This window comes from Mastomys coucha, unplaced genomic scaffold (assembly GCF_008632895.1).
Source record: "Mastomys coucha isolate ucsf_1 unplaced genomic scaffold, UCSF_Mcou_1 pScaffold18, whole genome shotgun sequence".
Taxonomy (NCBI): domain Eukaryota; kingdom Metazoa; phylum Chordata; class Mammalia; order Rodentia; family Muridae; genus Mastomys; species Mastomys coucha.
In genome coordinates this window covers 94,547,803-94,562,412 of record NW_022196900.1, presented here as the reverse complement: position 1 = coordinate 94,562,412, position 14,610 = coordinate 94,547,803, and the positions used below count along the sequence as shown (strand labels likewise).

The 14,610-nt window shown below is 45.1% G+C and overlaps 1 protein-coding gene across 34 annotated transcripts in view; it reads right to left on the bottom strand.

Annotated features, from left to right (window-relative positions):
• The window catches only part of Eif4g3 (eukaryotic translation initiation factor 4 gamma 3), a 217,147-nt gene that overhangs the window by 92,672 nt on the left and 109,865 nt on the right, over positions 1-14,610 (bottom strand). For 33 of the 34 annotated variants that reach the window (XM_031379180.1, XM_031379179.1, XM_031379178.1 and 30 more), the window contains 2 exons: positions 13,626-13,723; positions 11,617-11,739 (listed from right to left, as the gene is read on the bottom strand). In XM_031379180.1, the coding sequence (XP_031235040.1) occupies positions 11,617-11,739; positions 13,626-13,723 (221 nt within the window). Of the gene's footprint in view, positions 1-11,616; positions 11,740-13,625; positions 13,724-14,610 lie in introns of those variants that run through there. The other variant, XM_031379183.1, reaches the window with a different exon arrangement.

Genomic DNA, 14,610 nt, shown 5'->3' with positions numbered 1-14,610 from the left:
GGGTGGGTGGGTGGGGAGCAGGCTTGGAGGGATGAGGGAGAGAAAGATCTTACTCACAAAGAGAAGAGAAGAGTGAGAGACCAAAATGTAGGGATAAGGGCTGGAGAGATGGCTCAGAAGTTAAGAGCACTGACTACTCTTCTAGAGGTCCCGAGTTCAATTCCCAGAAACCACATAGTGGCTCACAACCATCAGTAATGGGATCTGATACCCTCTTCTGGTGTGTCTGAAGACAGCGACAGTATACTCACCTACATAAAATAAATAAATGACTCTTCAAAATATGCTGGGGGGAAGGGAAGCCTGGAGAGATGGCTCAGTGGTTAACAGCACTGACTGCTCTTCCAAAGGTCCTGAGTTCAAATCCCAGCAACCACATGGTGGCTTACAACCATCTGTAATGAGATCTGATGCCCTCTCCTCGTGCGTCTGAAGACAGCTACAGTGTACTTACATATAACAATAAACAAATCTTAAAAAAAAAATGTCAGGATTATATCCGGAAGAGCCTCTGGGAGAACGGCAGCCCAACCTCTGCCCTGGTAAATTCAGGATTGAGAGCAGGGTATGCCAGGTAGAACTGAGGATGCTGGGAGAACCTGGAGGCCAGATATGCATTGATATGTAAAATATACACTTCAATTCCTTGTCCCAGGTCTGAAACCAAACACAGGAGCTTTTTGTTTCAATTTTTTTTGTTGTCTTATCGTTGAGTGTGTGTGTGTGTGTGTGTGTGAAAGAGAGAGAGAGAGAGAGAGAGAGAGAGAGAGAGAGAGAGAGAGAGCGCATGTGAACTTGAGCATGAATGAAGTTGGTGGATAGGGAGGTGGGGGTAGGAGATGGGAAAGAGTATGACTAAAATATAGAAAAAAATTACTAAAAAGAAAACAAAAATAAAGATGAATACTGATCATGAGGAAACATGCAACACTGTCTTCAGACCCCCACACATCCTCACATGATGGCCACTTGCACAGACATGTACAAATTCACACAGGCACAATGGCATGAACACATGTATACAGAGCACACAGCTGAGGCAATGTTTTGAGTGAGCAGGAATTTAAGGCCCTCTCACCTACTGAGTAAATCATGAGACCCACAGCTGAGGAAATCCTGCCCCTGGCTCAGCTGTGTAAGCAAGAACTAAAGGGTCTGTGCTAATACTAACATAGAAATACTTTAATCTCGTTCTTGATTAGTCTTAATCTGGCATAATCTCAATTCAACCACCATAAGCCCAACAGAGGCAAACCCCATGTTTCCAAACCATGAATGTCATGAGCTGGTTCACTTAATGTCTCATAAAAATCAGGAAGTACATTAAATACAAAATCTTAATACAAGCGTCTGGAACCACGCAATGAAAATGAGTTCCAGCAGAAATAAATACATTGACACACTCACAGAATCCCAAACCCCTTACCTCAAGTAGGTAGGAATGAAAAAATTGTGCCCAAAGAGTGAGGGAAATGACAATACGATCATAAACATGCTAGATAGTCACAATAGATCAGGACTAAGTCAGCAATCTCTCCTCAGTGCTTCAACAGTTTACAATGTGTGCCAACGCTAGGTTCTAGCCTGTTAAGCCTTGATAGGATGCAGGTCTCACTGCTAGGAGAAAACACACAGAAATACAGACACACACACAAAGGGGCATCTAAATGAGGGCAGAAGATGAGCTTCCAAGGACAGAGGAAATGATTTTCTAAATTCTGGTTAAGATGATCATTCTTAATAAGGACTTGGGAGCAAAGAACAGACTCTTTCCAAATACAAGAGGAATTCTCCACTCCTGAAAGTACGTTAACGCAGGTACAGTGGCTCGGCCCGTGCTTCAGTACTCAGAAGAGGCTGAGCCAGGAGTCTTGCCATAGATTCAAGCAGAGCCTGAGCTTGTCTCACAACACAGCAGACAGACAACAACCATAAAGCACTGGACTCCTTGCTGGACAGAGCAGGTAGGCAGCGTGGCAAGAGTGCCCCCTGACTTCTGAGACAGCACAGTGTGAGGACAGCCTGAGCTCCCACCTAGGCTGTGGACAAGACAGCAGGAATCTAGACCTGTTCTTCATGCTTCTCTGCATAATTCAGGCACTGCTTCTGTCCAGAAAAGGTGACTGACTATCCACAGTGTTCCAGCAGAGAGTTAGCAAGTGTAGCGCAGGACAAACAAAACAACAAGGTCTTGACTAGTCTATAATGTTGGAAGATTTTGAAATAGCTGGAGTAGAGGAAATCCAGGGGAAAACACAATACTTTCATCTGTGAAAACTGTGTGGGTTGTGGGGCCATGAGTCCCACATACTAGAGCAGACTCACAGTACCAGAGAAGACAGGGCAGGAAAACTTGAAATACTAACAGCTCATGCCCACCCTACTGCCAATGAGAGGAAGGCAAAGGCCTCCACAGTTATGTGCAAATAACATAAGTTGGAAGACATTCACTGGCACCATGAAACATCAATGTCACATATTCTACCTGTATAGGCTTAACTGATTTTCTTTTAAAAGGCCATTTAATAACTTTAGAAAAATCCTCATATAAAATGTCTCCCATATTGAATATGCATAGATCCAAAAAGCAGAAACAAGAATGGCCTCACTGAGAAACACCCAAGGCAAATAGCAAAATAATTAATGATGTGTATGTATGTATGTGACAGAGAGGGGGGAGGGGAGGAGGGAGAGAGAAAGAGAGAGAGAGAGAGAGAGAGAGAGAAAGAGAGAGAAAGAGAAAGAGAAAGAGAAAGAGAAAGAGAGAGAGTTAGGCTTTGCTCTCCACAGCAATGGGAAAGGGAAGAATGGATTTTCCCCAGCAGTTCTGCTTTAGAAATGAACTCCAGGAGCTCAGCTGTTAAAAGCCTGGGTGCTCTTGAATTCAGCCCCAGGGGATCTGATGCCACCTTCTGCCTCAGGCACAACACAAATACATGCAGGAAAACCACTCATACATACAAAATAATAAATGAATGTTTAGAATTTTAAAAGTAAAGGTTAATTCTGACTGCTCATGGAGGATCAGCCAGAGAGAAGAGTAAACAGAAGGACACAGTTGTAAGATTAAGTGAAGGCCAGGACTGATTTTACCTAAACACAGGCCTGTGACCTACAAGGAAGCTCAAGAAGACAGGAGGGTGAGAAGGAAGACAGGAAGAAGGAAAATCTGGGGTCTGCTTGTATGAAGGAGGGAGAAAAGGCCCATGAGGTCCGTCTTTAAGCTTGAGATGCTGGAATGTAACATCTTATGGAGACTAAGGACAAAGTTGCCCTGACACCACATGGTCCAACCCATCCCTTCCTAACCTGGGCTTGGCAGCAGCGAAGAAGCCCAGAACCATGGAGAGATGATGAAGGAAGGCAGACTTCTCAGCAGAAGCACGGGACAGAGGCCAGGACACATAAACTACCTGTGCTGTCTTGGATCAGGAGAGGGGTGTGTTAAAGCAAAACCCCCACACAAATCACTGAGGAGGCATAGAGGCAAAGGCAGAAGGCCAGCCTAGTGTAAATAGTGAGTTCTAGGCTAGCTACAGCTACAATAAGACACTGCCATTAACAAAACAAACACAAAACAAGAAACGCTAAAAATTTGTGAATATAAACATTTAAAAGTTTCATCAAAGTATCAAAAAGAATCACTAGTAAAATTAAATATTTAATGGTTAATAAAGAGGAGAAGATGTTACTGCTGCAGTTCCTATCCCTGAGGTTTACTGCTCTAAGTGTAATGGCCAACACAGCTGCAAAGCCAGGGAAGGGCCTGACTGCTGGACTCCCGAGGGCTCCCAAGGTAGTCAAGACAGTAAGAATGGTCTTAGGGCCCAGTGTGGTGGCAATCACCCTTAGTTCCAACATCTGTGACTTTGGGGCCAGCCTAGTTTATAAAGCAAATTCTAAGCTAGACAGGGCAAAATAGATCCTGCCTTCTAACCAGATCAAACCAAACAACAAAGTCCATCTAACAATCAGTGGGCCTGTCATGAATGCATTCTCCCTCAAGGCTGCCTGCCCGCCTGCCCGCCCACCTGCCCACCCTCCCCCTTCTTGTACTTTTTCCTTCCCATTCACCTTCACCATGGACTGATAAAGGAAGGCCTGGGCCAGGAGCACTGTGCTCTAGGGCTTTTTTGCCTTCAGAATCACTAAACAACCTTCTATGGTTTATAAATTACCTAGCCTACAGTATTTTGTCACAGCAGCAAAAAACAAAGTAAACCATATATGTCAAGGAATGGCTTTAACATATAAAGAACTCTTGCAAAAAACTCAAATTTACCCTAAAACAAATATGTAAAAGACAAGTAATGCATATGCACACAGAAATTACAAGACTATAAAAACTCTTTACTTCAGAAATCTGTAAGAACTAAGTATGATTATTTTTTTCTAATCTGTCAGATAAACAAAACTGTAAACCAAGGGGACACTCTGATACTGCTGGGATGGAGAGAAACCAATCTAGTCCAAGGGAAACTCTAACACAGAATAGGTAGATGGGTCATTCAGAATGGCATTGTTCCACATAGATACAAACAGGAGACAATTTAACGACTTATCAATTAAAATGTTTAACATACAAACAAAGGAATGCAGGCAGTCCTAGTGTATAATATAACTGTCCCTTGGGAGTTACACCACGGTTAGGTTAAGCATGAAGCTGATTTCTGTATGATGAGTTAAGAAGATGCTGCGGCAAATGGTTCATATAAGCCCAAAGGCAAGAACACATGCAAATGTATATACGCACTCAGTGAGAACGGATTCTGAAAAGGCCTCAGACCCGGGGCATAGCCTCCTGTACTCTTTCTGTTACTTCCAGTGATTTATCATCTGTACATGTACAGATATAGAGCTATATTAATTTTTGTTTGGGCTTTTTTGTAAAGATAGGTCTCATGTATCCCAGGCTGCCTTGAACTCAATAGTTAGCTGAAAATGACCACGCCTTCTGTTCCCCCTGCTTCTGCAAGCTCTGAGCTATAGGGTATGTGCTACTTTGCCCAGGTAAGTTAATCTAATTTTCTAGACCTAACATAAATGACAGATGGAAAATGCTGGTTCTTCATGACAATGTGCATCAGGTTTTGGATGGTTACAGTCTCTACTCTCACTGCCTGGCATTCTTAAAACAGGTAGTAGGGAACAGGAAATGTGCACATCCCAACACCACAGCTGATTCCAGTGTCCGCAGGGCATGTTATTGGCTTACAGGCAATTTACTAGGCTTGATCAAACAGCTAGCTAGCAACAGCTTTTGTCATCTCTCGCTGCCATTGCTGTCTGTGCTGCCACCTGGTGAGAGCCAAGGGAATTGCTTGCTACCCCAGTCCCTCTTCCTCCTCCCCTCCCCGACCCCCTCCATGTGTTCCTGGTCAGTCTGTTTCTCTCTTTCTGCCCTTCACTGTCCCCCTCACCTCTCCCCACCTTCTTCTGCCCCCTTTCCAGGTCCCTGCTCTCCTCCCTTCCCACAATAAACTTTTAATACTAGGCCTAGTGAATTTGAGAGGGATCCCCTGGTGGAGACCCGCCAGGTGTCCCCGACTTCTGCTGCAGTGTAGTTCATAACACATGTAAGGTAAGGAGGCCTCAAGCTCTAAAAGCAAAGGTTATAACCCACTCAGGGTTTGATTAACTGTAGTTTACAAAAATAGGAAAACAAAATCTAATGAGATTGATGGTTTCTATAACCAACCTAAAGCACACTGAACACTGGCTTCACTGGCTTCTACACAGATGTGCAAGAAAGCTCAGAATTGGTTTTAAGTCAGTGGAGTTTGCTGACTTCTTTAAGACAACTGGGGAATCTAAATTGTATCTGAACATGTTTTGCAAAAACAGATCAAGTGAAAGTCATCTCTTGGGTACAATCCACTCTAAACAGCTTTTGTGTGGGGTGGGGTGGAAGGGTTGAAGCAGACTTTCTCTATGTAGACCTGGTTGCCCGCTGGCCTCTGCCTCCCAAGTGCTAGGACTAAAGGTGTGCACCACCACAGCCAGTTCACAACTCACTCTGAATCCAAACAGTTAAGCATGCAACAGATCCTGTTCACCATGACATTTCATTTAACACAAAGAATGCACACCAGCTTAGTCCCTAAGTCCCGCTATATTGAATAGTAACATTTCATTCAAGGGCTAGTACTAACACTACTATATTAACCAGAAGAACAATGTGACTTAATTTAATGTCTCCCATCTTTATTACAATCACCATTAAAAACCACAATAATATGCTTCACAGAAGAGAGGAACCAACTTGCCAGTGCCAAGGACATGGACGAGGAGATGGCTATTTAAAACTTAAGGAGAGATTTCTTTGTTTGTCCTACCTCCAAATTGTACATGCAGAAACCTCTTTCCTGATCAAATTTTATACACTAGTAATACGCATAACAGTGTCCCTGTACTGCCAACCAAAATGAGGAAGCAATTAGTTGTTAAAGTATAAAATGAACTAGTAACAAGTGGCCACAGATTTCCATTTCCCAGAGGTTGTGTGTGTGGAGCTGTTCTGTAAGGGGCAACTACCCTGTGGCTCTGGCAAATCCCCACACTACGGAAGATTTACATTCGAGACGTGCCAGCGATTCAGTTTCCAACCTTTCCCTGACCTGTGCTCTCTGGCACAAGACCCTTCACCAAGTTTTAGCTATTATTTACTCTAAGGGTGATCCTAGAAGTGATGCGAAAGGAGGAAGGAAGGTATAAGATAAACAGCAGTTTTTAAAATCCATTTTGGGGCTGGAGAATTGGCTTAGAACTTAAGAGCACTTCTTGCTATTATAGGGGACCCAGGTTCAATTCCCAGCACCCACATGGTAGCTCACAGCCATCTGTGTAGCTCCCATTGCAGGGGATCCAACACCTTTTGCTCTACACTGGCACCACACATGACACATTGCATACCAGTCCACTACACATGGACACTTGAAAAGTCTACCATCTAGTCTCTTCTATTTCTTTCCAGAGGCCAGGTGATATGCAGCTGCTGGTTCTGAGGATAGAAACGTCTCTTGGTCACTAACGGCACCACCAATGGCCAAAGGACTTGCTCGTGGGGGAAAAGGGGAAATAAGAACATTTCTTCTTCCGCACTGTACACGTTAAATAGGGTAGGCTGCTCTCTTAGAACCTTTGTGAAAAGTGTTCCTTCTCTAACACCTGTGCATAGAGCTACATTCAAGCACAAGGACCACCTGGTGGGGCCCATGGTTACAGGAAGCACACTTGCTATGTGTGGGATACATAATGACATTTGTAAGAGTCACACAGAGGTCATTTAAAAACTTACTAAGGAAGATGGCCTGTAGTTTCACTGACTCCTAGGGCAAATAGCCACAGTAAACATTCCCTTTGCCCTCATATTTTCATCATGTGGACCCCAAGGTTGTTCCCCTCAATGAACTCTCAGCAGCCATCTCTGACTCGGGCAGCATCAGTGACTGCCACGAGTTCCATGCAGGCTCCTTCAGCTCAGCCCAGTTAAGTGCCATGTGTGGCTGTTTATGAATCCCACTGACAGAAAAGCCAACACACATCCATGACAATGACAACACACCCGAAACAAGAAAAGACCTGCCTGCTTCACCAGAATCATCTTTACTCACTACTGGAGCCTGTGGAGTCCTGACAGAGAATGCTCACGGGCCTTATAGAAGGCACCGGCCAGTCCTTTCACCCCTGTCTTTCTTCCCCTCTCAGCCCCTCTGGCCCTGATTCAGTTATTGTGGGCTAACCTCCTTACTCTGCTGACCCACAAACAGTGAAGCTGGTTGTGAGGTGTCTGTACCCACTTCTTGAACTCCCAGGGCTCTCCAATATGGTCTCACCTAACCCACTAGCACTAGGTCTCTTCTGCCACTGTGGAGTCTATGCTATACAATCCCCTGAACAGAAGCATGGACAGCATGGATGGCAGCAGTTGGCTTTGCTACTGAAGCACAAGCAACTGTGTGGGACTTAAGAGGAGTTAAGTAATGGGGTCCCATCTGCCTTGAAGTTCTGGTCAGACGCTGAGCAGGGTTAAAGCATTGTTACAATTTGTTGTAAGTATAGTGCTACATGTCTGCCATTCTAACCTCAGGAGGCTAGGCAGAAGAGCTGCCATCAGGTCTGAGCTCAGCCAGGCCCCCATAATGCCACCTTATTTCCTAAAAGAACACGAAAACAAGTTAAAGTCACCTTTGGGAGCTCTCTCGTTGGGAACACTCCTGGTAATTATGCGGAGACACTGTGGGGACGACAGCAGACTCCCTGGGTAAGAGCTGTCCTGGCTACCTTAAACTAAAGGGCTGCATACCAGCAATGGCCATTTGAAACATTCCAGGGATGCCTTGAAAAAACTACACAATTACAGAAGGCTGCCATAGCTCTTGAACACACAGCCGACCAGGTCAGCTCCAGCTGTCAGTCTGTGCTAGCACAGACCTTGATGGACTCCAGATGATCCTGTACTTGTTCCCATCTGGGACCCAAAGGGAGCACCTCACTTGCTGACCCAGCAGAAAGTCCGCTGTAGGTGAGGTTAAGCAGGCAAGCCTAGTATCACTTTGTCTGCATGCAGGTGAGTCGGGACAGACTCAAATACCTCTCATCTGGCTACAAACACACTGTTGAGGCTCAAGTACTGACTTTGCAGGGAGATGATTTCAAGTGTCACTCTCCTGATATTGTGACACTAGGTCCAATAAAAGGCTTGAGAAGTTGTGCCTTGCCTACTTTCAGCTGTATGGGCTAAGCTCACAAGGAAAAAATAGGAATCAAAGTGTCTTCAATGGCAGAGTCAGCAGGAATGTCAACATCAGGTGATCAGGTGGCAGAGAGCGAGGCAAGACAGGAGAGGCAGCAGAACAGGGGCTGCTTGCAGCAAATGAAAAAGAAGCTGGATGGTTTAAGAACAGCCAGGGCAGAAAAGGTAAAAGGAAGATGGCAGGGGAGGGCAGAGGCCCAGTCTGAAGAATAAACACTGCTGACGGCCATGGGATAGAGACTGTGGAGCCTGGTACAGAGAGAACGACAGAACCTTTGGGTCTTTATAACACTGTTGCTGCTAAGGGCCTACGAGTTCCACTTAAGGCCTACATAAAGACTGCTACCACTAGAGGGCACCACCTACTCTCAAACACTCAGGGAAATAGGCTGCCAGAACCAGCTCACCTACCTACACTTTTATTCTGGACAGAGCAGAAAAAGACCCAGACTTCTCAATAACTGGAAACAAAAGCAGGCACACCATGAGAACAAAAAGACTCCTGGCCTAAGACTCCAACAGAGAAGGCTGTCCTCATAGCAGTTCTTAATCTAGAAAGCCACTCAAGATGGACTGGCAGGCTGAGTGGGGGTAGCCCACAGCTTTAATCCCAGATCTCAGGAGGCAAAGAGGCAGACACTTTCTGTAAGTTCAGGCCAGCCTGGTCTAGAAAGTGAAAGACAGCCAGGGCTACATAGTGAGACCCTGTCTCAGACAGCAAACAACAACAACAACAATAGGTGAATCCAGGATTATGTCCTAGTTGCAAATGTATATTACAGGCCCAGTGCTGAGGGCTTTCTAGTAAGAAAATTCAGGGCCAATGTTCAGACCCTGCAGTCTTAAGGAAAAGAAGAGACTCAGTATTTTTTGGCACGACATAATCTCTCTTGACCACAGTCAGCCCGTCTATGTGCACACCTTCCCATGAGATCCAGAAATGAAGACAGGAGCTATAATGCTTGTGCTATTGGCTTTAAGAGGAAAATTAGACTCATCAATTAAAAATCTACAATCCATCCCACAAACTCCATGAATACACAAAGACAAGATTTATATGGATGGATTCAAATGTCTGTTGCTCAGTAAGGCACTTAAGAACACAAGAGACAATACTCAAGAAGGAGCACTCCACTGCAGTCACTGTCTCTGAGCTGTTACCATATAGACACCAAGCTTTTGTCTGTAACCATGATCCCAGGGAAGGGTGAGGCCTGAAGAAGAGCTGGAAAAGCACAGGGTCACACTTGCAAGATCCAAAGACAGGGACAGGGTGGGTGGAGAGAGGTCCACTATTAAAAGCACTCACTGTTTTCCAAGAGGATGCAGTCAGGTTCCCAGTACCCACATCAGGCAGCTGACAACTCCAGGGGGACACACCTTCTGGCCTCTAAGGACACCCGTACATATCAGATATTCACACACACACACACACACACACACACACACACACACACACGCTGAAAAATAAATTCTTAAAAAAAAAACTAAACAAAACAACAAAAACTCAACCAGATACACCTTATAGAGAATTTAAATACAGAAAGATACAGATTTTCAAGGTGAGAATTTAAAGTTGTCAGCTACACCCTATCTTAACTGATGTTTGAAAACAGACTAAAGTATGCATGTCCTAACCAGCCAACTGTAAATTCTGCTATAAGCACACACCTGGCCATCTGAGAGGCCATCTATGTTTAGAATTATACCAGGCTGTCAGTAGACCATGTATGTAGGTCATTTTAGATGAGAACCTATCCCTCTTGCATGTTCAATTCTAGAGACAAAACCACACTCTTAATCATTCAGACTTAAAAAGGTAACAACTTTGAAACCCTCTAACAGAGGTGGCCACATACTCTTCTCTGTAACGGGGACTGCAATAGAGAGGACCATCACTCCCAAGGGAGATACACATTACAACACAGCCCACTTAAGCCAACAAGTCACAGGCTTACGAGGGCTCTGAGACAATAATCAAGTCAGTGGTTCACTACATTGACATGTCTTACCTCTGTTCTAATGCTCATTTGTAAACTGGCTCTGGGGGCTCTCACCTTCCAGCATAGGAGAAACACCAAACAAACTATCCCCTAAACTTCTGTCTGTTGGACTCTAGGTGACTGGTTAAGATGGAAAGTCACCCAATTACAAAGTAAAAAGCTTCAAATTTAGGAAACTAATTTCATATCACGAGTCAGTTTGCTCAAGCTCAGCTCATCTTGGGACTCTTTGATTTCTTCTGAGACCACAGCCGCGTACTTTACCAGTCAGTCCTGACAAAACTCACAGAGCAGTCGTGGAAATAAGTAGAGGTGACACAGTCCACACAGGAAGCACAGCTGTGTAGGTCCTGAATGGGCTCCATCCACAGACTCTTAACAGAGGCAACTTCTCAAGCATCACGCCTGCCACAACGCTTACATCCTCACTGTCCACAACATCCTCTAGTATAGCACTTCCTCCTAAGGCTCCACAGTGAACTCACAACTACTCATTCAATGGGGTGGTTTCCAAGGAACAAAGCGCCTTTGGGTATCATGCAACAGTTCACTAGCAAGTGCAGCAGCATCTGTGCTCTGAATGGGAAGCCAACCCACAGAAGCATCACCAATAAAACCTTAAAGCAACTTGTAAAGAGAACTGTGTGTGTCTAAGCATCCTTAGATACTCAGGCTCCGGACCACGTGTGTCTAAGCATCCTTAGATACTCAGGCTCCGGACCACGTGTGTCTAAGCATCCTTAGATACTCAGGCTCTAGACAGCTGACAGAGTGGAAAGTACAGAGAGTGGCTATGGAAGAGAGCAAGGAAGTCAATGAATGAGTGCCCAGTGCCCACGTCACGCTCACTGCACTTACCTGAGGAGGAGTGGGTGTGGACGCAGGCCTTCCTATAGGTGGAGTAGGATTCCTGCTGCCGCCTCCAGACATAATCTCCTCTGTTATGTCCTTACCTCCCTGATTTGGATCTCGAATTCTTATCTACAATATTAAATAAAATGGTAAATGTAAATGTGGTATCTGTGTATTAGATTTGGATGATGAATTAAAGGTATACACAGAGATAATTATCAAATTTGTTAATTTCCACTTTAATCACAGAGCCATACATGGTCATTCCAAAACATGTAAGCAACAAGCTGTGACAATAACAGTAATGGCAAAGAAAGCAGGACTGAACAGGTTCAATTTCTAGGTCAAAGAAGGAAACCATTTATGCTTGTGTAAGACTGCCAAATACATTGATTTTACTCAGAGTTCTTAATAGCAAAGAGAGCCAGAGATGGCCTAAGAATAACAGAGTGCCTGAGTAAGTTTTCAATGCTCTAATGGTGAAGTTCAGAAAATAAAGATGCACATTTGTTGTATCATAGCGGGACTTTATCTGGCTGTAGTGCACTACTTCTGTAAGAATACTGACTATACTGTTGCTTTTTCTGAGTAAAGGCACAGATACATCATACAGGCCAAAATGAGAACAGAACAGCTCAATACTATCCTAACCTTTATAGTTAAATTACCAAAGTACCACTAGGAAGGATGAGACAGATCTAAATGCACTGCCACAGAGGATGGCCAAGCTCACTGCTAAGTTAGACAGTGACACACAGCACAGTGCCCCTGTTTCCTGTTTGGACAGTCAGTGGTTCCTCATGCTACAAGGTCAAAGAAAACAGTGCTATGATGAGGATGGAATCCCAGGGTTCAGGAGCTCAGAGCTGGACCATGGGTAAAAGGTTCCCTTCTCATATCCATTCCCTGCACAGCTTAATAAGCTAACTGCTTTCTTGAGAACTTCAGAGAATTCACTATCAAAAACCATCAGGCTACCTGGAAGGCTACGAGGAAGCAGCTGTTCATTATCAGCCCATTTGTCTGTTTTCAAACTGTCTTTCTATGTAGCCCAGGCTGGCCCTGAACTCATTCTGTAGCCCAGGCAGCTATGAAACTTGTGTTAACCCTCCTGGCTCAGCCTCCCCAGTGCTCAGATAACAAGCGTGCGCCACCACAGCCAGCTCCTCTTCGATCACTGCTGACTGTCACGTCCACCACCCTCTATCTATTTCTGTTAGCACCATTTCCTCCTGCATTACAGGACACCATTCATCAACTTTACCATACCAAGTGAACACTTTAAAGCTCCATTTCTTGCCAGTTGTGTCATGCTGAATTGGGAGTGTTCTGTTTACTGTGACACGTTCCTAAATCATTTGTTTCTAGCCAAAGCACCAAATCTGAGTCTGAGACTCTGTCTTAGATCAGAGCACATCGGACAACCGCACTCCCAACTCCAGCTCGTGTGGATCTGGAAATGCTACTGACCGTCAGCATCACAATCTATGTTCTGCTGGGTAAGACACAGGAAGCCGTCTTCTACAAAACGTTTCACAATTCCAGTTCACTGTCACTGTGCTCTTAGGCTCTTGGGTGTGGCTTACTGGTCAGAGGGAAGTGGCCTCTTCACTATGAAGTGCTGCTTTACGCTTCTCTCTTCCGAGTCTCTCCTGCCTGACCCCTTGTGACTCTTTAAGATTTTGGCTCCTTTTAATTTGGTGCTACCATTCCCTTGTGTCAGTTCCTAATTTTGCTCAGTGCTGCAGTAACAGAGACAGGATCTGAGAAATAAGCCAGAGTTCCTCCCACCGAAGGAGCCAGAGGTGCGCTTACCCATGCAGCATGCCTAGCTGGGAAGAGGTGACACTAAGGGTGTGGGTATGCAGGTCCTAGCCAAGTGTCTGTGTAAACCCTCTAGGCTGACATGAGAGGCAGAGATAGAAAGGAGAGGGAGAAATGGCAATCACTGTTGTAACTGTGGTGAGTAATGACTGGATATGCTTATTTACGACGCATCAGTGACGATGTCTTACAGTTTTTTTCTCTCTCTTGGCTGGAGGGGGCTGCTGCTGCGCAGGCACTATGACGGGTGCTGACTGATACACTGGCTGACTTGGGTAAAAAGGCGCTCCTAAGGAATCAGAACAAAATGAGAAGCATTCAGTTATTTTGTCAAACACTAGCAGCCTGACAACAGGGCAGTGTCCCTAAACAAGCTCTTGGGGGAAATGAAGCAATTACGAGGGACCCCTCTTCTTTCTGAAACAGGGTCTTAACTCTGTGGCCCAAGCTGACCTTGCAAGCCAAATCCCCCTGCCTCTGCCTCCTGCTGGATGGGGTATTAGCACGAGCCACCACACACCTGGGCAGCGGTTTCAATGATCTCTTCCTAGAAGCTCTCTTCCAGCTACTGAACTGCTCAAGAAATTATCCCTAAAGTATAGAATATCTCCAAATGTCCATAAAATTTAATATGAAAATATCTCAGTGCCCAATTCCTCCAGAGTGAAACCTGGATTATCTTTCTTAAACACAACCTGGGTTGCTTTCAAAAAGAATCATTCTGGGACCAACAGCCTACAACAGTGATTCTCAAGTGAGGGCTTGAGTCATTGTCTTTCTGGGCATTTGGTAGGGTGCAGAGGCAGTCCAAAGTCTTGGTGTGAAGAGCCACAGCCACAGTAGGCCACTGGTGAGGCTCCCCACAAGCCCTTAGGTGGAGAACTTTAACAAAAGCTAACAAAGAAGACAAAGGCCCAAGAAGAAGCAAGCTCCAAGCTGGGTTGTGCTCTCTGCACACAAACACCTCCCTCTCAAGCTGGGTTGTGCTCTCTGCACACAGGGCCACAGACACCTCCCTCTCAAGCTGGGTTGTGCTCTCTGCACACAAACACCTCCCTCTCAAGCTGGGTTGTGCTCTCTGCACACAAACACCTCCCTCTCAAGCTGAGTTGTGCTCTCTGCACACAGGGCCACAGACACCTCCCTCTCAAGCTGGGTTGTGCTCTCTGCACACAG